This window comes from Oryzias latipes, chromosome 7 (assembly GCF_053564925.1).
Source record: "Oryzias latipes strain Hd-rR chromosome 7, Olatipes_Hd-rR_3.1".
Classification (NCBI taxonomy): domain Eukaryota; kingdom Metazoa; phylum Chordata; class Actinopteri; order Beloniformes; family Adrianichthyidae; genus Oryzias; species Oryzias latipes.
This window is the reverse complement of record NC_136243.1, coordinates 35,411,941-35,439,704: the sequence shown is the minus strand read 5'-3', so window position 1 is coordinate 35,439,704 and position 27,764 is coordinate 35,411,941. Positions and strand designations below refer to the sequence as shown.

The 27,764-nt window shown below is 45.3% G+C and overlaps 1 protein-coding gene and 1 long non-coding RNA gene across 17 annotated transcripts in view; one reads left to right on the top strand and one right to left on the bottom strand.

Annotated features, from left to right (window-relative positions):
- Nucleotides 1–387: 387 nt before the first annotated feature.
- agrn (agrin) overlaps nucleotides 388–27,764 on the top strand; it is a 241,860-nt gene continuing 214,483 nt past the window's right edge. For 5 of the 16 annotated variants that reach the window (XM_078949682.1, XM_078949687.1, XM_078949680.1 and 2 more), the window contains exons 1-2: nucleotides 390–918; nucleotides 1,801–2,062. In XM_078949682.1, coding sequence (XP_078805808.1) covers nucleotides 715–918; nucleotides 1,801–2,062 — 466 coding nt within the window. In that variant the 5' untranslated portion in view covers nucleotides 390–714. Of the gene's footprint in view, nucleotides 919–1,800; nucleotides 2,063–27,764 lie in introns of all 16 variants that reach the window. The other 11 variants (XM_023956312.2, XM_023956317.2, XM_023956311.2 and 8 more) reach the window with 6 other exon arrangements.
- Nucleotides 22,808–25,963, bottom strand: LOC144993851 (uncharacterized). The gene is made up of 2 exons (XR_013657121.1): nucleotides 23,611–25,963; nucleotides 22,808–23,203 (listed from the first exon to the last, which is right to left on the bottom strand). It is a non-coding gene; the product is annotated as an uncharacterized LOC144993851 (long non-coding RNA).

Sequence of the window (27,764 nt, the reverse complement as noted above, 5' to 3'; positions counted from 1 at the left end):
CCTTAGCGGAGTTTGAATTATTTTCTTTTTAACTCCAAAAGAGATTTTGGCCGCATTAATTTTTATGATTGTTCCTCTCGCTGTGACGTCATCACTTCTTTCTTTTTTGCTGTGGGTGGGGGAGTTCTGGTCTCAGCCGCTCACTTTAAAATCTGGGGGTTTAACTGAAACGCTGCTGCGCATGCGCTCAGGTATAAATCGTGAAAGTTTGGCGGTCATTGCTTCCAGAATCACCTTTAAATCTCTCTGCTGGACTTGGGCGCGCGGCTGCGTTGGCTCAGCTGTGTGTGTGTGTGTGTGTGTGGTGGTGGGGGGGGTCAGTTGCGGGAGGGGGTCGCACAGGCGCTGTCTCTCCGACTGGGGGCGGCGTAGGACAATCGGTCTCCCCCCCACACACACACTCCCCACCCCCACTTGTGGGATTTGCGATTCAGATCGGCCGTGCGCGTGCATTCCTCGAGAGAGAGAGAGATAGAGAGATAGAGAGAGAGAGTTCCCAGTCCCTTCCTCCCTTCTCCTCTTCCTCCTGGTCCTCCAGCCGGCGGCGGCAGAGAGGGATTTCTGACCCGGGCTGTGGATGCTTGGAGCGCTGCTGCGGCAGGAGAAGGAGACGCCGGAAGTGGGAGCGACGTTTTGAAAGCCACGCCGAGAGTTCAGGCGCGTGCAGCGGGCAGGTTCACCTGAGAAAGTTTCCTCTCACGTGCTTCGTCCGTCATGGGCTCCCAGGGGACTCCGCGGAGCGGGCGCGCGGCGCTGCTCCGCGCGGGGCTACTCGTGGCTCTGCTGCTTCAGCTTTGCGCCGCGAGCTGCCCGGAAAGAGAGCTGGAGGACCGCGAGGAGGAAGCCAACGTAGTTCTGACCGGAACCGTGGACGAGATTATCAACGTGGACCCGGTGCACCACACGTACTCGTGCAAGGTAAGCAGTTTGGGGCGCGAGGAAAGTTTAAAAACAGCTTAGAAGGAGGCGCGCGGGGCCATCATCAGCATCTCTGCTGAGCAACACTTGTCTAAACTCATTCATCCACAATCCTCTGCCTTCACAAGATAGACCCCCCCCCACCCCCCACCACGGCTACAAGGCAGGCCCAGCCGACCATGTAATCATCCCAAACATGCTGCTGCTAGAAGCGGGGCCCTCGGTGGCCCCTGACTAGTGTCCAGGATGAGATTCCTGCATCAGGTTGAGTTTGTTCCTGACATCCAAACCTGAGAGTTGTGACGTCATGTTGGACGCTCCAACTCTCTGCAGCTATAAATGTAGTTTTACTTTCCTGTCGGGCAGATCCAAGAAGATCTAAAAGCTGCTGCCAAGACGCTAATAAAGAAGTGGCGGCGTGCTGTCATAGAAACCCTCAGAACGGACATGGTCCGTTGGTTTGAGTCCCTCCAGACTCAGAGTCTGCTTGTCCTCAGTCAGAGAACCTCCTTCCTCCTTCCTGAGAAATGAAATTTTCCCCTGCAGTGGCCTTGTGGTCTTTGCGGTGGGTCGCAAAGACCATAATCCGGGAAAACTAAACAAGCGGTGTCTGGTCGGCTCCCCGTCTGCCCTGCGCCCGTGTTCCTGTCAGCCGAGGGCGAACGGTTCACGCTTTCAGACGTCTAGCATGTGGAGAAGTGATGGTGCTACTCTGTGTGGTGGAGGGGGGCACGCTCACTGCATGTTTGCAGAGAGACGCTGCTATCAGTGTGACACCCGTCTGCAGGAAGACTTTCATTCACATCACCACCAGCCTGAAAACTCCATCAATGTGATCATTTTATCTGTGCCTCAAAACACGCTCTCCCTTCTCCCTCCAAGGTCAGAGTTTGGCGCTACTTGAAGGGAAAGTCAAACGTGAACCGTCAGATCCTGCTGGACGGCGGAAACAAGGTGATGATCGGCGGCTTCGGGAACCCCAGGATCTGCGACAACCAGGTGTCCACGGGAGACACCCGCATCTTCTTCCTCAACCCGGCCCCGGAGTCGGCGGCGCCGGAGCACAAGAACGAGCTCATGCTCAACTCCAGCCTGATGAGGATAACCCTGCGCAACCTGGAGGACGTGGAGCACTGCGTGGAAGGTGAGCATGAGGGAGGAGCGGAGGGAAACTCCAGGTTCTGGAGCTGGGAGACCCAAGATGCCGGTTCTGTGGGATGGGAACGGGATCCGCGCTGTTGTTGGGAGATTCCCATCATTGCACGTCACTCACAGCAGGCAGGATTTTGCACACGAGCGGCTGCTAGAACGGCGTCGGGCTCACGGCGTTCAGGGTTTCCCTGAACCAGCGTGGACTCCAGTTTTGGAGGCTTTGTTGACTCTTTCAGAGAAACTGTGGGTTAGGCGTTTCTCAGCTCAGGGCCGATTCTTGACCTTTGCACTTTGAAGCGAGGCTGTTTTATCAGATCATACACACACAGCTCATGACAGGAGAGCTTTACTGACTCACACGGGCTCAGGGTTTACTGCAGGAAACCAGCGTCTTGGTTTCCTGGTTTCTAAAGTTTGAGCAAAAATCCTTCAACTTTCCAAAGTTTCTCACTTCAGTACCTACCTAATGAATCAGAAACGTTCTCTGACAATGCTGGCAGCTGTTCAAGGTTTGACTCGGCGAGGAAATGATTCAGAGCACGAATCACCTCGCGGAGGACTTTCTGGGGCAATCGGCGCTCGCTGGGTTCTGGACTCCTTCCTGTGGCCGGTTCTGGGTGGCAGGATGTTCCTGTGGATGGAGCTTATTTGCAGTGTTAAGTTGCTCTTGGCACCCGCATAAAACTGCTTCTGTTTGTCTGTCCAGGCACGGAGCGCTGCTCTGCTAACCTTTTTATTCTCCGGCCTCTTCTCCGTCTCGGACTCCTGCTGTGGAAAGAGGAGTTTCTTGGCTCCGAGTTGCTGTTTAGACAAACGGTTTGTTTAGGGGTTTTGTTTCTGAAGAGGGCTTACTTTGCATAATCTGATTTCTCTCGTTTTTCCTTGCTGCTGGAAAAAAAACGGTGGCAAGGAGTCATTAGTCTGATGTTAGTGCAAAAGCACATAAAGACCTGGAGGCTCTGCAGATTTGAATAAGTGATATTTATGTGCATCTCCGTCATTCTTCCCCTAGTTTTTTGCTAAATGACACTGATGATGATGACTCAGCTCCTTTTCCAGAGGAAAGCAGGCTGGTTGAAGGGAAGAGTTTTCATGAAGACGGTGGAGTCAGATGGCATCTGTTTCCTCACAGCCTCTAACCCCAGAGGCTGAGCGGGGTCGGACAAGACTCTACCTGCCGCAGCGCTGGCTGCTCCCGCCTCTTCTCGCTCCTCATTCTTTACCTTTTCGATGCTGGGACGGACTCAGGAATGCCTGGCAGAGAGCGCGGTGGGGAGGCGCATTGTCTGGGTACGAGCCGCCTGCCAGCAAGAGCAGTAAGATGAGTGATGAAGACGCAGAGAGGAGCGCAGGATTTCTGCTGCATGTGTGGACACGGCCTGCAGGGGATGTTGTGTTTGCTGTGGCAGACGTGTCGGAGTTTGGATCGGGATGGAGTGAAGATAGATGGCTGTTCCCAACTGTCCTTATGCGGGGTGTTATGGGTGAAAAGTGGGCTGTAGGGGGCACGTAGGTGACCTGCACAACATTTTAAGATCGTAGACGGCTCAGTGAACCCGTAGAGGCAAAATGCTTCTACAGGCCTGCTGTGGGCGACCGGTCATAGATTGTTCGATCCCCCCAAATCCTGCAGACTGAAAAAGGAGCCCGTTAGTGCTGTTCACGTGGTACGTGCACGCTCCTCGCTGCAGCCTGACTTAGAAATAAGGAAACCAGACAATTAGAGTGTAGTGTGTGTGGACGTCCTGCAGACACTCACGGATCACGTGCACACCATGTGCGTGCACACCATGTGCGTGCACACCATGTGCGTGCAGCATTTGCATGGTCAGTAAGGAGCCAGAACTCGCCTTACTAATGATGTGCTCACCATAGACCTACCACACACACCACAATGGTACGTTCCATTTTCATGGAGTCCTTCGACATGGTTGGAACTGCAGACACACCTCAGTCCCGTTAAGATGCAGTCTGTCCTCTCTACGACCCTCCACCGACCCGGACAACCCCAAAACTCGCAGAACCCGTATGGGTCGCCCCCGCCGGATGGGTGCATGTGACTAAAGCTTTAGTGGAGGCTCCTGTTGGACCTTATTGTTGGTGTCCTTCATCAACCAGAGTCTTCACGTGGAGCAGTTCCTGTGGCTGAACTGAGAAGCTAAGAACTTTTACTTCACCAGTTCCTTCTTGAATCTGCTTCCTGTCTGGCGGCGGCGGCGTCTCAGGCACAGTTTTCTGGTTTCTCTTCAGCCTTTCAGGGCAGCGTTATCAGGGCTGATTGTGCAGAGTCAACAGATTGGGTTTCACTTTGGAGCTTAGGTCACGTTTGTGACGGAGAGGACGACGACAGAACTGCAGAACTTTCTGCTTTGATAAACAGTTAAAATAAATGGAAGTAAAGCTTATCTTTCCATCTCATCGTCTACAAACAAAGAGGCGGAGGGGCTCTGCAGGCAGGAAGTCGTCCTGATGGAGAAGTGTTGAGCACACTTGTTTCTCAGCTGCTTTTGTGATTGCTTGTGAGAGTTTGTCCCTTGAAGCTGCCATGAAAACCAGCAGCATAGTTCTGCTTCTCCCGTCTGTCCTGCTCTTCTCTTCCTTATTATTAAAGTTTTGAAACAGCCCATAATGCATCAGCTGCATCCTTTACCTCAGATTTTGGGGTTTGAACACTGCACTGCCTGTAAAAGAGAACTGGACTGAGCGAGCGAGACGTCACCCATAGAAAATGACTTTCTTCAGGTTCCAATCAAATGAAGTTGATTCGGTCGTCATTCTTTTGTGATCTGCACGTCGCCATGTTGGAACCTGAATTACATTCTCAATCCTGATAGGTCAGGAGTGAGAATGTTAGAAGACCGCACCCCTTCCACTGAAAGCAGGCTGGGAGAATCTGTCAATCAAATGCTTCAAATGTTCGACGCAAGGCCACCTACTTTTATAGAGGGTTCTGATTGGTCAGTATGTAGCTTGAATAACTTAAACTACAGAAAGAACAAGGATTATTTTTATTTTTTATTTTATTTAACCTTTTATTTAACCAGGAAAGTCCCATTGAGATTAAAAACCTCTTTTACAAGGGAGTCCTGGCCAAGAGGCAGCAAAAAGCTGCAGACATAGACAACACATACAATTACATTCAATTATAAAAACAGTTACATTTAAAGGAGATGACCTCAAGTGCTCTCAGTCTGGCTTTAAAATCATTTAAAGAGATAAGTTCAGGGAGCTTCCAGGTTTTTTGCAGTGTGTTCCATGAATTATCAAGGAGATGTAGAAAAAAAAAAGGTGTCAGAGCAGCACTAGTTATTCTGACCAATAGACGCCTTTGGGATTTTGGCGGGTACTTCCATATTTGGAACGGTGGGGGGAGGGGCCCCTCAGTCCAGTTCTCATATACGGTCAGTGGTCAGAACACTCATGGGGTTGGATCTGTGTGCACAGCAGTCCGGCAGAACGTGATGGGGGTTCTGGTTTCCCAGCAGGTGGTCTGGGTTAATGATGGTGGGCGATGAAGGAGGAATGCTTTCGGGTGGGCAGGATGGCCCCCCCCCCCCACTTCTTTGGCTTTTTCAGTGAATGAGCCATGGCTACGCTGAATACCTGGAGCCTTTTTTTCTCCAGTGTTTGTGTAAGGACAGGCCTGGAATTTCTAACCTGTCTGCCCCCCCCCCCCTCCTCTTTGAGATGTGAGAAGATAATAGTAGAATGGAAACAATGTGGGGAGGGCTGAACATTGCAGTTTTATGTGCAGCATTCATGTCAGGTGAACGTCACGTCTGGAGACTGAGGTGCTTTGGGTGGCTGGGGTTAAATTAGAGGTCTTTAGGGATCCGTCTAATCTCTGGAGATTTGCGATTTTGCGCAGTGGTTTCCGTTGCCATTGCCTCTTCTCATGTGCGGTGGTCCGCCGTTTTTTTTTTTTTTTTTTAAAACGGATTTGCTGCCGTATAATTATGATGTTAACCTCCACCGCCACCTGCTCACTTCCTAATCTCATCAAAAACTTTGGGGGTGGATTAGATTACTGCGGCAGCGCCGAGCGGGACAGCCCACCACTTTCCCAGGTACAGAAACATATGGCCTCCAGCTATTTCCAACAGTGATGGGATTTATGTGATTGTACCTATGGAAAGAGTGTGAGAACGCCATGCAGCTGCACCCATATGACTGCAGGATAGCGCGGGGGTCTTTATACCAGCCATTCCGACACAAGAAGCCTTTTGTCTTCTGGGAGTCATGGGAAGTCAGGAAAAGTGACTTTAAGGATTGGATTTTTCTGAGGCTCTTTGAATGGATTAGGCAGTTGGGGGGGGGGGGGGGGGGGGTGCAGGGCTTTTCTGGAAAGGTAAAAATGCCCGTCCTGTTTGGCCTGGATCCAAGCGTTTGGCAAAAATGGGATAAAAAGCTGGCAGAAGTCTGCCATCTGATCCGTGGGCCAGCTCTCCCAGAGTCTCCAGAGTTATTGCACATTTTAGATTTTAATTAAAAATGCAGGAGTGGCGAGCCCGCCTGGCGGACCCATAAAGGACTTTGAAATGAAAAAGCCATGAAAGATGGAGGAGAGCAAAAAGAGGAATGGACCACTTGATCACAGTCTGCTCCCTTTGGCTGAGGTCCCAGCCAGAAGCAGGAGAGTATCACTCTGCTGCTGATAAGCATCGCAGATGGAATTGATGGTTTTCTCTGAGCTTGTTAACATCTCACATGTGGTGACACGCCCGCCGTTTCACGGTCGAGGTGCCCGCACTGGCACAATGTCCAACATCAAAGCTGCTCAGATATTATGGATCTCAGAGTTGCATGTTCAAACTCCAGACTCCTTCTGTAAAATGTATTTAAGCACCTTTTAAACTGATTTCTTCTATTCTAAAACCATCACTTTGGGCTTGAACTTGGCGCTCAGCTGTGTCCAAAGATCCAGAGATCTGACATTGAGAAAACACAAAAACATCTCATCTTCATTTGTTTAGCTCTACTTTCACACTGCTCTTTCTGGAGCAGAACATGGCATCTTCAATGGCTGCTTGTTTGGGTTGGTTTTGTCAGGAACCAGAAACTGGATCATCTGATAGTAATTGGCACAGAATGAAGAGATGCTGTAGAGACTCTAAAAACAGCAACCCGGTTTGTGTTTGAAGTGTTTTTTCTCTTCTGTAGACAGATTTCTACAACCCAAAGAGGAACATTTTTACATTTTTAAATGAACATTTCTGATGTTCTCCTGACCAGCAGTAATGCAGATGTCGTCTGGAGAGGACATTTCTAAACCTGAATGCCTCCCATCCACTGCATTCTATTGAATGAACTCCTTTTTGCCGTCTACAGAGGACGTTTGAGGCTTTTCAATGATACCAAATGTGAAGGGGCGGGGCTCTGGGAATTGTAGTTTTTGGTGGATTTAAAAGAATTTTGGCCAGACAAATTTTTATTGTCTGGTAGTCAGGACGATATTTAAAATTGTAGTATTTATACTTAATCTGCTTTTGGGAAATTGACCCAAAAAGTTCCGAGTGGGACATTAAATGCATCCGGAAACTTTCCCTCAGAAGAAGGTTGGACCTGCAAGGAATCAAAGATTGGATTCAGGATCCAGTATTCAGGAATGCCTCCAGAGCTCCGGATCTGCAGCTGTGGAGCAGAGCAGCAGGTTCTGAGGAGCCATGGGGGCCGGATTGCAGCGCCCCCCGGTGGGATTTGGGTTTAGGTCAGCTGAGCCGTCACTTTGGTTGAAGCCGAGCTTCTCAGATTGGAAGCAACAAGGAAAGTAAAGGAAACCCTTTTTTTTTTGCATAACCTTCTAAATGTTTTTTTTGTTCCAGAATCCATCTGGAACTGAAGTTCCTGTAAACCTGAACAGGTTCAATAACTTCTGAACTTTTCCAGTTAACTTCACAAAAACAAAGCTAACAGGAATTTTAGCATCTTGATTCCTTTTCTTTTGACGGAATTCCTGGGATGAAGTGGCCGATGCTTCGTCTTAATTACCCCATGCTTGGATTAAACGAGAAGAGGGGGGGTTCAGAGTTTAATTAAATTTTTCCGCCCTCCCCAGACGGAAGTGGGGGGCTGCACTGATTTTCAACCTCGCTAGCTTTTGTCAGGAGGAATTCCTCCATCCATCTACACCTTTGTCACTCGAGCTGCTCTCCTCCTCTCAAGTTCTGCTTTCATCTCCGGTCCTTCCTGATGGGGAGGGTCTTTTTTTTCAACACGTACAGGAAGAGTACTTGTCAAATCCCAGGGGGGCACACACCTTCCCTGTGTTTCCTTGCTGCTGGGACGGCGGCTCCTTTCCCGCCTCTCTGGTGGGGTGTTGTCATGGTGATCCCCGTCTCTCCTTTGTGACTTGACGGTTCCTGCGGTGGTTTCTGTTCTGTGTTTACCTGCTTTCACTTGTCATCAGCGTCTCTTCTGCATCGTGACAGGGGCGCGTCTGCACGCCGGGTTTGTCGCCACGGCCTTCAGGCAGGGACGGTTTTCACCGGACGGGCCGAAAACCCTTCTGTTGTCGCTCTACTGTATTCTCACAGCCGTCATCTTCCTCCTCCACCTGTAATTAGGCTGGAATTCCTCCCACTGTGAAGCCGCCACAGCCCAAACAACCAGGTGCACTCTGTGCAGCGTCTGACCTCATTCATCAGGCCTTCGTCAGCGTTGTCTCTGCCTCACACTGACCGCAGTTTCCATCAAGGTTTTGATTTTAAAGAACTCTGCTGATTTCAGAAACATTTGTAATGAAAACACAAATGTGACTCCACAAACTGTCTGACCTGTGACGCTTTCAGGGTTGAGAACATTCGGCTGAATACAAGACCAAACATGGCGTACTTCCACCTCCAACCACATCAAAGACCCACCCCCATCATCTTCTGATCTGTTTTCTCAGTGCTCTTTTAGTCATGATGATGCCGTTTTTAGCCAGAATCTAAAAACGCATCGTTTTCTAGAACATAGTTTCTGCAGAAAAACAAGGAAAACAAAGACTATAAGTCGCACGCTTGGAGAAATGTATTTGACAAAATACAGGATCATGAACAGACATTTGATCATAAAGGACCTAGTCCTAATAAAAGACCTTGTCTTAAGGCTTTCAGACTAAACTGGATCTATGTATTTGATAATTTATGACCGTTTGCTCACTAAAAAACATTTTTTTATGAAAAAGGATTTATATTCCAAGACGACTCGATCTTTGAGGCTCCGCCTTTCACTCCTTGTGGGTGCCGCACTTTTCATGAGGTCAACTTAGTCCGTGTCTGCGTTTCGCCCACGAACACAAACAACATCCGAACTTTTGGCAAGATGGATGTGCATAGAAAATGAAAGCGTTTAGCAGAGAGGTGGGTGTGTCTTCAATCCTGGGGGCGGAGCTAGCCACTAGCAGACTCTTCCTGGAAGGGACTGTTCCTCACTTTGTGACATCACAATGTGAGAACCCGCTCGTTTTCATGGAGGGGCTGGTGCTCAGAGAGCAGCTTTTAGAAGAATACTCAGAAATATGTGGATCAAAATATCACTTTGGGGAGTTTTTTTGTGAGAAATGAACATTATAATTTCATGATGTAGGCCCTTTAAAAGGGCAAACCATATGAACAGAATAGATAACAATAGACTGAATATCTGCATGCCTCCATACCGTAGAACAGTGATGATTATTTAGCTTCATGAAGCACAGGAGGAATCTAGTCTATCAGTGCAAAATAACATAAAGAAAAAGCTCAGAAAAAGTCAACTAAACTCTTAATAAACCAGTTGAATTCTTCGTCTGTGTCGCTTTCTGACAAGCCCAGCGTGAGACTGAGCAGTGCTTCGACTTCTGTGTTGCAGTCAGTAGCTAATGCTGAGACCCCTGCAGCGCCCTCTACTGGTTGTTGGTATTTATTTTTAAACAATTACATGTTTCACCCGAGTGAGTCGCACACTGACCAAATGATCAAAAAATCGACTTACATTCAGAAATTTTTTTTCTATCTGTCTTCTTTCTTATTTTTCTCCAAACTTTATTTGTTTTATGTAGAACTTGTACAAAATCTCCATCAAATTACAGAAATCAGTTAAAGTAAAGGTACTTTTGCACAATCTTCTTTTAAAAAAATTAAATAAAAGAGCTGAAAACAATAACAATACAGAACAAACAAAAACAAAGACACACAAAACCGCACCAACCCTCTCCATTAAAGCTTTAGAAAATATTATAAGTTTCAATAATTGTTACATAACACATGTTCAGATTTCTCAGAAGAGTAAATTAAAGTAACCAAAAGGCAACCAGAGAAAAAGGAACTCCCAGAACAAGTGATTTAGTCTGGAAAAGAATAAAATTGTACCTGCTGTACCGTTTGGAATAGTGGATGCCACCTTTGTTCAAATCTATCAGTGGAACCGTTTAATGTCTTGTCTGTCTTCTGTTATCAGGAAAATGCTAGGCGAACATGTGAAAAACACTGTTAGGCATTAGGGCGGAGCTTCACTGCTTCCGCTCTATTTCCTGAAGTTCCTTCTTAAGTGTCAGTTTGGTTTCCTAACGTTAAGTTTTAGATCTGTGTGGAAATTTCCTCTGAGACTCTGAAGTTTAGTTTGTTTCCTGAAAAGATCAAGTGCATGAATGTGTCACATACGTGTTCTGTTAAAACCCCTCTGAGGGGCGACTCCAGGCCGACGTGTCGTCGCTGACATGCCGTCAGAGGTCAGCAGGGACGCGCTTCGTCTGCCCCTGTGGTTTCCGCCAACAATGGCGAGGAGGTGACGGCTTTCAGAGGCAAACGGAGAAACCTGGTGGAGGAGGTCAGAGGAGGCGCACACGACAGGCGGGAGCAGACTTTACTGTCGCACCTTTGGAAGGAAACGTCAACACAAAGTGTTTGTCATGACATTCAACATGGGACCACGGCTCTTCAGCTGGTGGAGCTCTCATCCACTCATGTGAAGCTAACATTTTGCAAAAGCAAAAAGCTGCCTGACCTTCCATTCATGGTCAGCAGCTGTACCTGCAGCAGGCAAATGTTCTGAGAATTGGAGAACATCCTCCAATAGGTGTGACGAGGCGTGACGTAACATTCCTGTTTATTCGTCTGTCTTTGGGATGTTTGAGGAAAATGTTGGGAGGTGCAATAAAGCACACGGGGTTTAGGCGTACACCAACAGAGCAGGACGTTTTTTACTTTGTTGATTTTATTCGTTATTTTTATTCTTTCCAGACCTTTGTGTTAGTGTGTGTCTTTGTGTTTGTGTTTTTTTTATGAAATCAAAGGGAAACTAAACGGCAGAAACAGATGGTAAAACAGTGTAGAAGTGTACCTGATACATAAAGCTGTATGTATCTGTTGGACTTCAGGATCCTTTCTGTGGTAAAAGTACTTCAACTGTTAAATTAGTTTGTGGTTATAAATCCTAAAAACACAGAAGAGTTTCTTTTGCTGAAGGTCAGAGGTCAAAACCACAAAACTGTAAATTCACAGCAACAATCATCTCATTAGGGTCGTGTCGCACAGCCAATATGTACAACCTACACATTTTCCACATATGAACTGTCGGTCTTTCGTGACCCATGGGTGATAGACGTCATTCATTCGTGTTTCTTGCGTTCATCGACGCGCTCAGATGTCCGGCGAGGGTTTCGGTCGACAGCTCTGTACGTGAATTTGGTTTTTAGCTGTTCTGAATTTTTGGTCGGTTGAGAATTACGCAGTTTGTGCGTTTTTCACATCATTTATACACAATTATGACGTAAATCTTATGCAATTGTGTTTTTTTTTAAAAGATGCATACGCAAATTTGTGTCTTTCCACGACTGTTCTATGTTTGTCTTACAGACTTTTCATGCATGACCCACCGATGTAGAACTTTTAAATCTTCTATACGGCGCAGATTTCACGTTACAATGACGTAATTGACACATGAATCACTAATGAATTGCATATAAACATCACAATAATCATGAACGGCTCATGTTCTACATTGATTTACGTGTTCTTTGCGTGGTTTATTTGGACTTTTTCTGTGTTTTTAACGTGGTTCATTCCTGATACATCTGCAAATTTCACGTAAGGACAGTATGTAGGAAACATACGTAGTGGTTGTGGGACACGGCCTTAACATGACTAAAGCAGTTATAGGTTGATAAAGAAACTGTTGTTGCTCTGTTAAAGTTGACTTTTATTTTGACTTGTCGCCTGTCCATGGTAAACCCCGCCTTCGCCCAAACAGTAGCTGGGTGACCCCATGACCCCAACCGTGACCAAGCAGGTTCAGAGAAGAGATGGATGGTTTTCATATTCATTTTAATACTTTGTAGATTTTTCCGTCTTTTAAACAGGGCAGAGTTTACGTTTAGTATTTTTTAATAGTATTTACTGATTTAACATTTGATCAAATCCATGAACCAATTAGTATTTATATTAATGTAGAACTGTTCAGGTTCCATCAGTCAAGCCTTTTCATAACCAATCTTTCTAATGAATCAAATTTTCTGTGAATCAATTGGAATTTTTGGCAGTGATGCAGTGGGAAATACCAATAATTCCTGTGAAGGAGCTCCTGGAAACATGCTTTTGGACAGCTTTGAGAGCTGGAGGTGAACTTCACCTTTACCTGTCAGCACTGCTCTGTAGTTTGGTCTTTCTTTCCAAATGAAATCCCCTGAAGGAATGCTGTTTAATGTGGAGCCCAAAAGCTTTTCACTTCTGCATTTGAACCAAAGTTTTATTGTCGGATAGAAGACAGTTTTCCTTTGGTTTAGACAAAGAGTGACGTTTTACTTGGAGTGAAAGTCATTGAAATTTTATCTGATTGTTTCAGAGGATCCTTGTTGTTCTCCCGTTAGGTGTGTAATATAACCAAAGTTGGCGTGCAGACACACACACACACACACACAGAGGTGTTACACTTGGCTTTGACGAAGTGTCCGTCTCGTTTGTTTCTGTGATTCGGGTTCATTGCCTTCATGATGCCGTCCATCATGGAGCAAAGGTTTTGTGACTCACTGACTGTTCAGGTCAACCGAACAGCTGGACTCCCTAAAAGCAGGACATGCATGTGAGCGCGTTGCATGTTTACCCAAAGAGGGTTTTATGTTCCGCCACTGCTCCACAAATATTTGCTCCTCTTTGTCTGAAGTGGATTCAGCAAATCTGTGACTGTTTCCCAAAGGCCAAAGCAGCCTGTGTGTGTTTGCATGGAAATTGGGGGTTTTGTCGTACAGTTGTTCTCTGAACAATGGGTCGATCTCCTGTGGGAAATGCGTGAGTGCAGAAACCTCCAGCTGATAGCTGCCTCCCTCGGGGGAATGAAGAGCTCATCTCCATCTAAACCCGACCGAACCTGGGTCCTTTGATACTCAGAGCTCGGTTCTGGTCCGATCAAGGTCTAGTCGGGTGTAATATTACCTGCAGACGCCCCGTTCAATGAGGGCAACAGGTGAGCCTGCAGTTGGCCTTGACCTGAGGCCAGAGGGTGGTGACAGACATGAAGGCTGGGGGGTTTGCACCCACAGAGACCCTCCACACCTCGGCGTCTAGAGGTGCCTTTTCATCAGTTCATCATATGAACGCACATCCTGGACTTCCGGTGGATTTACGGCTGGCTGGTGGTGTTTGACTGCCAAGAGCTCGGAGAATGCTGGAAAGACCCGTTTGGTTCAGAAGAACCGACGACGGTGCTGTGTGAGCACCTGCATCAGGAAAAAGGATTGATTTGAACGTTGAAAGACTGGAGTGGAGGTACGAACACAGATGCCTTCTGGGTAGGGCTCTCAGTCTGGCCTTAGAGAGCCTGCTGGTCTGGATGCTCCTGGAATCTTGATCAGCTCCTATTTACATGGAGACAATGGTACGAGTGGAGAGGCAGTTTCTCTGGTGTGCATTTCCTCCCATGAACTCCTTCTTTGTGTCCTCCTCTTTGCTTCTGTGCGTCTGCCAGGAGGCCCCGTCCCTCCTCCTCATTGTTCATTAGAAGATGGGAGATAAAGGTTGAAGAAGGAGACACTGACTGGAGGACTTCATGTGGTAACACTCAGACCTCATATATGCCTCTTTTGTTCTGGAGCCACTATTCCTCCACGACTTTCCGGTTTTACCTGGTCCTTCCCATTGTTATCCCATGAAAGCAGTGAAGAGTCTTCACGTCTATGAAACCGTCTGTCTCAAGGATGGATCACATGTCAAACAGAGAGGAAAAAACTACAGTCACTAAGGAGACAAGTCCTGAAGAACCGGGTGCAGAGAAGGTGGTCGTTCCCAGCTAAGGGAAAAAAGAGGAGGAGACGAACAAACCAGCAAACCAAACAAAGTCGTGCTACTAACAGTACAGCTAGCAATGCTCCGCCTCCTGCAAGTTCTTCATAAACGGGTCAAGTATTAGTTTTGGGAGTCACGTGATGAGGTGCCAGGAGGTGGCTGCATAGTAGATGAGCTCCGTACCCCGTCTTAATTTTTACACGTCAAATTACGAAACTCTTCCCGTCTGCATAATTTAAACGCAGCTAAACTTGTTAAGATACAAGATTTTTTTCCTCTCCCAGCCGAAACATCGCCATGAGTCAGAAAAAACGAAGTATACAAACGCGCCTCCCGACTGTTTCTACTGGCGAAGCTAGCTCTGCTAATCAACATGAAGGCCAGAGGACCGAAATAAGCGACCTGCTTGCAGAAATTACTAAAGTGGGAGCTACACTGAACGTGGTGGCAAGTGATGTTTCGCTTATTAAGTCTGACACGACAGAGTTAAAGAACGCCGTAAGTGCAATCCAACTACGGCTAACTGGAGCCGAGAACCGCATTTCGGACATGGAGGACCAAGTTGCTAATGTGGCTAAAGACAAGAAGCTGCTAGCTAAGAAGCTTGATCTACTTTGGGCTCGTGCGGATGATCAAGAAAACAGACATCGGCAGAAGAATATAAGATTGGTGGGACTGAAAGAAGGAATGGAAGGAAACGGCGCTCTATGTGATTACATTAGGAAGTTAATCTCCGACGGCCTCGGGCTGGATGGAGTGGAATACGAGATTGAAAGCTGCTACAGAAGCCCGGGACCACGTCCAGGACCTAACCAACCTCCACGCATCATACTGGTGAGATTTCTGCGATTTACAGCCCGGCAGAAAGTCCTCATGGCTGCCAAGAAGAAAAGAGGCATATTGTGGGAAAACTGTAAGCTGTCATTTTTTGAAGACCTGACCAAGGAGCGTGTGGCTCAGCGGAAGCAGTTTTCCCCAGTGATGAAGCTGTTGTGGCAACGCCAGGTGAAACACACACTGGCACATCCAGCAACCCTCAGATTTACATGGAAGCAGGAACGCATGAGCTTCACAGATGCGAAGGAAGCTGAAAACTTTGTTAAAGAAAACATGGCCGTGGAGACGGAGTAATGCAAGAAGAGGGGAGAGAGGAAGATTTTCACACATGACGGGGAGGGGGGGCATCGAGGCGTGGCTACATCCAGAAGACAGGTGGAGGACAGGTAGAGTCTTCAGAACCCACACGGACCAAAATAAAGTCTACACTTGGTTGGAGAGTTACTACACTGCCATGTTCTGTTTTAGTGCAGTGTTTAAGTTTTCGTTTTTATATTTTTGTTAATTATGGGAAATTTTCAAACAGTGAGGAAGTTGTTTATGTTGCATGTGTATTTGTTCTAAAATGTCATTGGATTCTAGGTCACGTTAAACGACAAGCTGATTCTGAAATTCTATAACAATGGGTAATATGGATATAAACCTGGTGTCTTGGAATATAAATGGCTGCAGCACACCGATTAAAAGGAAAAAAGTTCTCAGTTACCTCAAATCTCATGGTACTGATGTTGCATTTATCCAAGAAACGCATTTTGGAAAAGATAAGGAAGCCTTAAAAATGAGAAGAGACTGGGTTGGCAAAGTGTTTCACAACTCCGTGTCGAGTAAAAGCCGTGGTGTGATGACACTTATCAACAAAAAACTTAACTTTGTATTTCTAAAGCAGCTTCAGGATGATGATGGACGACTGCTATGCATTCAGGCCCTTATTAATGGAATTAAGGTTGTCTTGGTGAATGTATATGCCCCAAATGGGGATGAACCTGACTTTATTTACAAGATTAGTAAGATGCTGAGTAATTTAGAAGGACATATATTGATAGGTGGGGACTTTAACCAGGTGCCTGATGATTTTCTAGATAAAAGTACTAACAATGTTAAGTTCAACACCAGAAAAGGGTTAGCATTAAATTCCCTTAAGGAGGAAATTGGGTTGGTAGATATCTGGAGACTTGTGCACCCCTCGGAAAGGGAATATACATTCTACTCACATTCCCACAAATCTTATTCCCGAATTGATTATTTTCTTATCTCAAACTCTAGCACTGAACTAGTTACTAATTGTGAAATAGGTGTTATTGCTCTCACTGATCATGCACCAGTGGAACTACACATTCAATTTCAAATGGGTAAAATTAAGCGTGGTAGATGGAGACTAAACTTGGGTATCCTGCGTGATGAACAGTTTGTAGCATCATTAAAAGAGGAAATCAAATGTTTTTTAGATATAAATATTGGGTCAACCGACAGACTGGCCACGGTATGGGATGCTCTCAAGGCATTCATGAGAGGAAAATGTCTGGGCTATAGCTCTAAAAAAGCAAGAGAGAGCAGGGAGAAAATAAAAATACTGGAAAATCAAATAAAGGAATGGGAAAAACAGCTAGCACAAAACTATAATGAAAGTACATTTAAAGAAATTTGTAAACTGAAATTTAACCTCCATGAAACATATAACAAAAAGGCGGAATATGCACTTTTTCGGCTTAGAACAAACTTCTATGAGAAGGGTGAAAAGACGGGAAAGCTACTTGCTAGACAACTCAAACAGCTGGACAATCAAAACGTCATCACAGCAATAAAAAAGAATGATAGACTGGTGACATCATCTGGTGAAATTAACACCGTCTTTGAACAGTTCTACCAAAAACTGTATACATCAGAAACTGCTGCTAGCACAGAACAGTTAGATGCTTTTTATAATAAGGTGACGATACCACAGATTTCACGAGAGGGGAAGGATGCAATGGACTCTATTTTAACGGAAGCTGAGGTTAGGAAAGCAATCAGTAAGATGAAAACTGGGAAATCACCTGGGATAGATGGCTTTCCAGTTGAATATTACCAAACATTTACAGAAGTACTGTGCCCATTCTTAACTAAAGTACTTCAAGAAGCCTATGATTTTGGGACACTCCCTGAAAGTTTTAACCAGGCAATAATATCATTAATACCAAAAGGTGACAAAGACTTAACGGACCCAGCCAATTACAGACCAATAAGTTTAATAAATGTGGATTGCAAAATACTATCAAAAATATTAGCAATGAGGCTAGAGAAGGAGTTGCCAAAGATTATTCATAAAGATCAAGTTGGTTTTGTCAAAAATAGACTGTCAGCTGATAACATGAGGAGATTACTACATCTTCTATGGATGAATAAACATAGTTCGAACCCCGTAGTCGCAATATCCCTCGATGCCCAAAAGGCTTTCGATAGGGTTGAATGGAATTTTTTGTTTACAGCACTAACAAAATTTGGATTTGGAGACAACTTCTGCCGGTGGATTAAGACATTATACTCGAGACCAAAAGCTGCAGTTTTCACAAATGGGGTACTATCTCCTTTTTTTGATATCTCTAGATCAACCCGTCAGGGATGCAGTCTCAGCCCGCTCTTATTCACAATATTTTTGGAACCCCTGGCTATCCAAATCAGGGAAGACCCTAGAATTAAGGGCGTATATGGAGGAGATAGGGACCATAAACTATTTCTGTATGCGGATGATATTCTAATACTGAGCCAAGACCCCGCTAACTCCATACCAACTCTACTTGAGGTTATGAATGAATACTCCAAACTTTCTGGGTATAAAATAAATTGGCACAAATCAGAGGCAATGCCAGTATCTCAAACTTGCACCCCAAGTTTGCTGTCTGGCTTTAACTTTAGATGGGTAGATAAAGGGATGAAATATTTAGGTATAGAACTGAACCCAAGTATTCTTGACATTATGGCAGATAATATGGAAAAATTACTCACCAAAATTAAAACTAATTTAGATAAGTGGAGTAAGTTAAACTTGACATTATGGGGTAAGGTTAATACAATAAAAATGGCTGTGGCCCCGCTAATTAATTACTACACCGGAATGTTACCAATGAGCATCCCAAAACAAATCCTACTAAGATATAATAAAATGATTAAAGAATTTCTTTGGAATGGCGGGAAACCCAGAATCAGTATGGACCGGCTTTGCCAACCAAAAAAAGATGGTGGATTAGCTCTACCTAATATAGAACACTACAGCATCTCCTTTGAGATGTCAAGACTGACAAAGCACTGGGTTGGTAGAGAACTGGACGCAGACTGGGTCCTAGTAGAACGGGGCATTACGTTCCCATTTACACCGATGGAGATATTAGTGCAAAAGCCAGGTGAGCAGAGAGGCAGGACCAATAACCCAATCTTGGAATTCTCAAAGATGGTGTGGTTGGAGGTGCATAAAAAGTGTAAGCTTTCTCCACATCTGCAAAAGTATGCATCTTTATGGCACAACCCTAAAATTAAGATTGGTAAGCGATCTATCTACTGGGCACAGTGGTTGCAAAAAGGTATTAGAACAATTGGGGATGTATTCCAAGGGGACATTTTCATGTCATATGATGACATTAAGATGAAATATAATTTGGAAGGACATGGTAACTTTTGGAGGTATTTACAACTTAGAGATTGCTTAAAAGGGAAAGTCGGACTGTCGCAAGATGGGAATCCAATAGAAAACTTTCTAAGACTACCCACACTGCTAGGCAAGGCATCCAAATGGTATAAAATCTGCCCATGGGCTAAAAAAAACACAAGCAAAGGACTTAAAACAATATGGGAAAGAGACCTGCGTTGTATAATCGATGATGATTCATGGCAAACAATTCTTTCTGACAATGGAATTTACATCAGGGAAGCCAGAGGCAAATTTATTCAATATAAAATACTTAACAGGTACTACTACACTCCATCTAGACTTCATGTGATCGGAATCAGTGAAAATGATCTGTGTTGGAAGTGTCATAAGGAGAGAGGTACCTTTATTCATGCAATATGGGAGTGCCCACTTATTTCTAGACTTTGGAGTAAAGTGTTGGAATGCATACAGGGCTGGATAGCATGTGAACTTCCCAAATCAGCAAGACTATGTCTCTTAGGGGATAGAAAAGAGGTGCCGCTACTAAGCAAAACTACTTTCAGAGTATTGAATACTGGACTGGTAACATGTGCTCGTCTGATTTTGAAATTATGGAAAGAACCCCAAATCCCAACGCTAAAAATGTGGAAAGAAAAAATGATAGAAAATAGCGCCTGTGAAAAGATGTTAGGAAGAGTGAGTTGCAAAAATATATATGTGGCTGAAAAATGGGACAGCTTTTGTCTTTACTTATCAATGATGCCTTAATGATGACACGTTAATACACTATGTATTGGAAATTGTTATCGGTAATCCTCACTTGTGTATGTTTATGTTCTGTTTTTATTTTTATTTTATTTTTATTTTAGTGTTTTTTTGTTTTTTATTGGGGGGATTTGTCATACATGTTAACTGTGAAAACTCAATAAAATACTTGAATTAAAAAAAAAGTATTAGTTTTGTGTTGTGTCGTCTGAAAACCCAACAAGAAGTTGCTGGTGTGGACCGGTCTGCAGTCTGTGGTGTCACGGCGGTGCAGGAGGGGGTTTGGCACGCATCGCTTTGGGCTTTTCTCACGGCAAACATTTCTAAAACACTTGATCCTAAGGAACATTAATGGCAAATTGTTGGTGCTTGTTCCACAAAATTCCCTAACCGCCTCCGTTACCGCGGCACAGAAAGCTCCGGAGAGTCAGCGTTTTAATTTCACCCCACTTCCCGCTCAATTAGGGGGGAATCAAACGATACGTTTTTCCATCTGTGCTGAGCTTTGTGAGGAAACCATCATCAGATCCAGATTCACGTATGAAGCACAGCTTCAGAGAGACAGGTGATTGGCTTTAATGATCGTTCCTGCTGACGTGGTTAGAAGACAGATTTCTGAACTCTGTGATGCTCGTGGATCTGTCGCAGGAGCTGCCAAAGCTGCTGCTTCATAGACGGCAGTTGAGGCTTCACACTCTGCTGCCGAAGCCTTTGGGGCTTCGATTGGTTTGCTTTTAAAACCTAGTATTATGATTTAAAGCCACCGTGGATCCACCATGAAAGGCTCTCTGTGTCCATCGTGACGGTCAGAAAAAGGTTTGAAGATGAGAAGAAGCTCCAGACGTGCATCACATGAGAGGTGAAAGGTCAAGCTCATTAGAGGAGGAGAATTCTGATCAGAGGGAAGAGAATCAGGATGGCTGCAGTCCGCCCATCCAAGCGAAGGGAGGGTTTTAGGAGAATAAAGAGGATTCTGATGGGGATTCATGCTCTTTAGCCTCTCAGAAGAACAGTTGAACTTTCTCACCCCAGATTATTAAAACCACAAGATGTCACATACATTTAAATAATATAGTTTGTTGTTTTGTCCCTCTTATTTTTGGTCTGTCACATTTTCCTGATATTAGATGTAAATGTGGGGGCATTTACAGTTTCTGCCCCCCCAGAGCTTCCTTTGTTCCTGCCTCGGTTCTTAAAGCAGCAGCGTCTCGTCTGCAGGTCATTCGCAGGAGCTTCGTTTGATGATTCTGACGGGTTTCTTCCTCTGCGGGCGGAGCCTCATGACAGAAAACGCTGCACACACTGACATTTGAACACATTTGGTTGCTTCTCATTATGCTGTTCCTGTCTACCGGTAATTGTTTTAGTAAAACAGACAAAAGTATTCCTTCTTTTCATTTATATACTGATTCTATTTTTGCAGATGGTTGATTAAAACACACAGTTGTAGTAAAGTTTGAAGCCAAACCACTGAAGTGAACTTACATTTGCTCTGGATTTTTGGAAGAATATCTTCCAGCTTCTGTCTCTCAGCTTTCTCCACTGTTAGAGTCCATGTTGACACTAAATCTCACCGTTTTTACAGGCGGGATTCCTCCTGGTTGATATGATGTGCTACAGAAAGACATGGCCGCCTACTCGGCTCTAAAATGGACACAAAGCTGTGCGTTTGCTGACTTTTGTACGCTGTGTTCACCTGGGAGTTTATTTATGCAAACCTCTACTGAAGTCACATTCACAGCATGGAGACATGTTGACTAGACCACCACGTTTTGAACAGCTGCAGCCAATGATGCTGCATCGTCAGCCGCTGCAGCATCATTGGCTGCTGCTGCGTAGTGACTCGCTGCATTGCTGATTGTGCTCTGTCACTGCCCCCCGGGGGGGGGGTGTTTCCCCTTACACACTAATTACATGGTTTCGTCATATGTACTTCGGCACACGACCCGTCATTCCATGACTTCAGCCGAACAAACGCAGCTCATTTTTTCCCCACATTGATCCCCACGCTCACTCACAGGAGACCAAAATGTGTGTGTATGTGTGGGGGGGGGCTCCTTTGTCCCTCTAATGACTGGACCTCATGAAACGAGCTGCTCCATTCATGAGGCATTAGGGGTGGTTTTACCTGCTGATGGGTTTCTGCATCCCTTCCCTGTTCTTTAGCACTCTGGGATGAATCTGCATTTCTGAAGCGGTTCTTCAGGAATGTGATGGGGGGGGGTCTTCTTCCATCCTCTGAAGGTCACAGTCTGCTGCAGCTCTGTAGTCGTTTGGCTGGTCAGATCCTCCTCGGACAGATCCAGAGTGCGGTGAAGATGCAGAGCAGGTTCTTCCGGGCCAGAGATGCACTTACAGAATGTTAAAGCGTGTCCTCATCCATCATGTTAAATGCAGTTACTCTGACATTTATGGGACAAAGGAACAGACTGAAGATGACTGGCAGAGGACCAGCAATACTTTAATATTTGCTCCTTAGACTGATTGATTCGGCCGTCATTAAATCCTCGGCAGGCTGTTGGAAGTTGCTCCCTTTTGCTTGAAGTGCATCACAGCAGCTCTAAGCATCCGTCAGCCCGCTCAGGAGTAATTAGATTACTTTCCTGCTTTTGGCGTAATGTGAACATTGGGCTCAGCTCTGTGCTGCTGGAGCTTTTTCCTGCCTGAGTGCTGGACTACCTGCTCGGTTGCTAAGGAATTGGCACTGAAGTCATGAAATGCCCATCGCTGACGGGGGCACTTTATTGTGCTGAGAGAGTGGGGCCAAGTGAGGGGGGGTGGGAACCAGAGTGAGGGGATGAGCCTGACTGATCATGAGGCAGAGAGCTGGAGGCCAATGAGTGGCACAGACCCCCCCCACCCCCGAGGACCCTGACAGCACCGCTGACAAACTATGCGCCGCGCTGCAGGGGTCGCAGGAAAAGCTGGGAAAAACATTTGGACCAGGATGAGTGAGTGGGAGGGGCTTTCTTTCACCTCCGTCACCCAGGCGAGCCCTTCTGTTTAGGTCCTCCAGTACTTTTGTGTCGTGATTTCTATTTTAATAAACACTTAAAGTTTTCCTCGTTGTCGTTGGAACAAGAACGATGCTTCAAATGGGAATAAATCTGATTTTCCTCACTGGTCTGAAGGGAAAAGTTGTAGATTGTTCTTCTGGACAATTATCTGTATCTAAAAGAGATTAACCCTTTATAGGGCACTCAATGAAATACTCTAAAATTCAAAAATTCAACCTTAGAGTGTTATTGGAGAACATAACAAGACTTCATATCATTGGTGACATTTTTCAATTTTTTTTATTTTCATGTAGAAAATCAATGCCAATGAAGTTACCATATTTGGTCACTTGCCCGTGAGTGGGAAAACAAATTCCAATAAGTATACATATATATATATATATAAATATAAGAAAAACACATATTATGTATTTGAACATTTGAACATCACTTTTAGAACATAAACGTGCTAATAACAAAAAGTGCTAATAACAAAAGTGTTGAATAGACCCTCACACAACTGTGTGTGAGGGTCTGGGAATGTCCTGGTTGTTGGTGGGTGGGATGAAGTCGGGGTCTGACACATCATCATCTTGATCCTCATCAACATCACTAATGTCAGGGTGGACTGGCACAACAGCAGTCTCCCTCCTCTTGCCATAAAAAATCGATGGAAGCTAAAAATTAAACACATGCAATAAAACAACTGTCATAACATCATAAACTGACAAAAATCACTCTTTATCACTATTCATAATCTAAAAACAGTATTTAAATTCTCCCTGAATCACTGTATAGTGATATAAAACATTTGGCAACATTAAAACGTAATATTCTAAGTTGTATTTCTTTATTTGTAAAGAAATGCACTAATATGGTTTGTTAGATGCATAGGGCATATGTCCAAAAACAGACATACCAAGTAAAATTTTGTTTTTAGTGAATAGGGCGTATGATCAAATATGGTGCCTGCATTTTTCATGCCGTATTTTCACTCATTTCAATAAATTCTCCGCAAACAACTTATATGTCAACACTTAACACAACTATTCAACAATAAAATGTATGAGTTTCATCAACTTACCATGGTTAGTTTTGACGATTCCTTTGAAAATGTCCAGTGAACTGAGCTGCAAAAGCAACTTTTTCTGATTTTGCAGAAAAAGGGAAATTTGATGTGACCCTGCTCTCTGCTGATTGGTCAAGTTGCACAATTGAGTAACCTATAATATAGAATGATCTTTGCTGAGTCATGGGTAAAGATCCCATGACTCTTGAACTCACTGAGACGGGGGAAGGACGCGATAAGTAACAGGTGCGGAAATTACCAAAAACAGTCACTTGCCCTATAAAGGGTTTTAAGAGGGAAGATCGACATCAAGAACCTTTAAGAAGTGTTTGGACTAAATGTCCTCCATCTGGCTGTCGGGGTTTGCAGGTGGAGGACGGAGAGGTAGTACTGTTCCATGGAAACGGTGCAGAACCAGGTCCTGACAGACGAAACGATGAGTGGATCTGCAGAAGGCAATGATTTTTGGGTTTAGTGAGAGAAAAAGAAAGGAGGAGCAGGTGTGACGGTGATGGAAAACGTCAGCTTTTTACTCTAATCATCTGTTTTTCAAACCTCTTTTTTTCTTTTCTTTCATCTGCTGCCAGCTCCTTCCATCTCCAAAGTCACGTGACCGCCGAGTGCGAAGAGCAGGAGGCGCTGCTCGGCCTCCGCCTGCGTGTTTTCCTGCTGACCTCAGATCGTTTCCCCTGATCTGGCTGTGACACGTCGGCTGCGTTCATGCTTCGTCATAACAGGCGTTTTGGGAAAGTCACCCGCCTGCTCGTTCAGGACGAGGCGTTTGAGCGGACGCTGAAGGTTTCCCAAACGCCTCTCTGCCGTCCCAGGAATCATCAACACAACCAGGACACTCAGTGGAATATTTGCACATCTGTTAACTTTAAGCCTATTTCAAATTCCTCCTATTGTCTGCAGTCTGACGCATGTTTGCATCGCTGCACATGCCACACGTGCTTCAGGTCCCCAAGATGTTGCAGGAAAACTGCAAAGCTTTCCTTGTTGTTGCCGGAATGTGGAGCAGACTTTGGCTGACATGGCAACAGGAGATGATGGCGAGATAACGCCGACGCTCGTCTTAACAGTTTTTTTGTTTTTTAGACTTTTCAGCGAATGGAATTTGTTATATTCTTGGCTGATTTGATTGACAGCTGATGAGACTTGGCAGAAAATCTTTAAAAACAGAAATGCTGTTCTCCCAGAATATTGACAGAATATTTTCAAGCAAAAACATAAAATGTTACTGCAGAGAAAAAAGTTTGTGGATTCAGCAGTTTTCTCTAAAGTTGGACGCTAAGAAAAGGGAAATATCGTGGTATGACGTATTTTTAAGGAAAGTATTTTTTAGCTTCTGAAATGCTTTTTGGGGGTTTGTTTTTGAAGCAGGTCTGGCTGAGAGCTTTGGGTTAGCTGGGAGACTCCGCCCCCTCCTCTTCATCAGGCCGCAGGCCGTTCTGCAGTGAGAAGCGGCTGTGATTGAAGGTCGGTAGTGCGGTGACTCAGTGTTTGCTCATTTGGATTCATCAAGTGGCGGCGATAAGAAGGGAGGAGGGCTGCAGGGAGGGGCCGGGAGGGGCCAGCAGCCTGTTCATCAGGGATTGGCTGATGATTTACAGGTGTTTGAGTCTCAGCAGAGCGACTGAGACAAAGAACAGAGGCTGAAACGGAGCGGGCCGGATTTTTAGGAGGTTCAGACTTTAAAACTAAAGCAGTTTAGAGGAAAGTTACAAAAAGGTCACCACAAGGTTTTTGGAGTCAGTCGGATGAATGAGCAAAGTACAAAGAATACTAATGTTAATACTTCTATAAAGGACTTCACCACTAACTAAAAGTTGAACAAATTGTGGTGAATTTAAAGATTCTCATAAAAACTGTTAAAAAACCCCAACTTAAACGTACAATAAAACACTTAGAAGGAAAAATAGTAAAATCTCATCTTTGTGCAAATGCTTATATATATAAATATGAGTTTTTTTCAAGTTTCTAAGAGAGACGGCGTCTAATTTTGAAACAGAATGAAAGTAAAAGACAAAAACTCTTATTTTTTTAAATGCTGCTTTTCTGTTGGTTTTATCTCCATAGCAACCATTTTACGTTTTGTTCATCTGGGGGTGACGAACAGGTCTGTAAAAATTTAAAAAGAATCTGCAAAAGTAAACTTTTGGATTTCCTTGGCACCTGAGGTTCTCATTAACCACGCCCACATTCCTCATATGTTCATACTATATGTTTAAACTGGTTTGTTCAGCTTGAGCCGATAATTTATTAACTACATTTTGACATTATTCCAGTAAAAAATGTGCAAGGTCCAGGGGAAACGCCACTTTTGTGAGCTCTACAACCTCTAATGCCAACGTGTTTTCCCAACTAGCTGGGGAAAGGCTGCTGCTGCGGCTGCTGCTGCTGTAACTGCGGCTGCTGCTGCTGCTGCTGTAACTGCGGCTGCTGCTGCTGCTGCTGCGGCTACAGCTCCTGCTGCTACTGCGGCTGCTGCTGCTGTAACTGCGTCTGCTGCTGTTGTGGCTGCTACTGCTTCAGCTGCTGTGGCTGCTGCTGCTGCTGCTGCTACAGCTCCTGCTGCTGCTGCGGCTGCTACTGCTGTGGCTGCGGCTGATGCAGCTGCTGCAGCTGCTGCTGCTGGAACTGCAGCTGCTGGGGCTGCTGCTGTTACTGCGGCTGCTGTGGCTGCGGCTGCTGTGGCTGCTACTGCTTTGGCTGCTGATGCAGCTGCTGCTGCTGGAACTGCAGCTGCTGTGGCTGCGGCTGCGGCTGCTATGGCTGTTGCTGATGCTGCTGCTGTAACTGCGGCTGCTGCTGCTGTGGCTGCGGCTGCGTTCTGTTGTGAACAGTGTTCAGTGGTCGCTTACGTAATAACAGAAGCATCAGCCCCCCCCCCCCCCCCCCCCCCCCTCTCCACACACACTGAGGCCTAACCAGATGCTTCTGACATCTGGTTATCATTTTTTGTGGATGTTGGGATTTCTGGGGGTGTCCCGGAGCTCACAGCTGATATTCCTGGTTTACTGGACTTGTGGTGGGCAGAGTCTTCCCCCCCCCCCCCCCCCCCCCCCCCCTGAGTTTTCCAGGGTTTATAATGTAATCTCTGCACTTCCACAGTACAATAACGAGCAGCTGCAGGGCTCAGGTCCAGCCGCGGGGTTAAGGCCTTTAAGCTGAGGCATCCATTGCACTCCGGTCCAGACAGTAGAGCGGCCCGCCCGCTGCAAACACAAACACAAAGCCGAACAAAAGGCAAAAGCAGCACATCTAAGCCCACCAAACCGCGTTGTTTTACTGTGGACTCACGTTTGCTCTTGTGGGAGGGAAGCATCGGATCCACTGTCAGACGGACCAGCCTGGTTCTAGATTCCTCCAGGTCCACTTTTGAAAGCGTCCTTGTTTTGTTCTAAACGTCTTTTATGGATCTTTTCTGCTCTTGGAGCATCTTTAATGTTGAAATGCCTCAAAGCAGAAACTGTTGAATTCAGTTCTAAACTAGACGGCTTCAGGAAGTTCCTCAAACGTCCCTCATGGTCCAGGGGGGGTTTGGTTTGCCGTCAGCAGAGTTCAGGAAGCTCTCAGTGACAGAATGGTTGCAGCGGCAATGACCGTTGCTTTTCTGTCCATTTAGAAGGTTTCACATCAGAGCTGCAGAGAACTTTACTTCCACACAGCAGCTCGTCTTGCATCCAGATCCTCACATCTCACACATTCATTCATCTCCTAAACCCATTTTGTCTTATTTCTGCTGAAAAGCATGAAGGAAACAGAGTGACAGAACAGAACATTTGATCAAGAAAAGATGAAAACCAGATGCTGCAACAGGCTGATGGTTGACTGACAGAAAAGAGCTTTGGGGAGATGATATGATCACCAGCAATGCAAATGTGTCCTCTGGAAGAAGATGTCCCTTAATACTGGATGAACTCCTTTAGGCTTCTGCAGAGGACGTTTGAGGCATTTCAATGAGACTTAATATGAAAGGGCGAGAATCTGGGAATTGTAGTCTTTGGTGGATTTAAAAAAACAAAAAAAGGACCAAACAAAATGTTTTTCTGTGGTAGTCAGGAGGATGTAGAGCCTGGTGTAACTGAAGAATACACTATTCCCAACAGTACGTTACTCCTAACGTACCAATGGAGAACAAAGCATTCCTTAAACAAAAAACAACA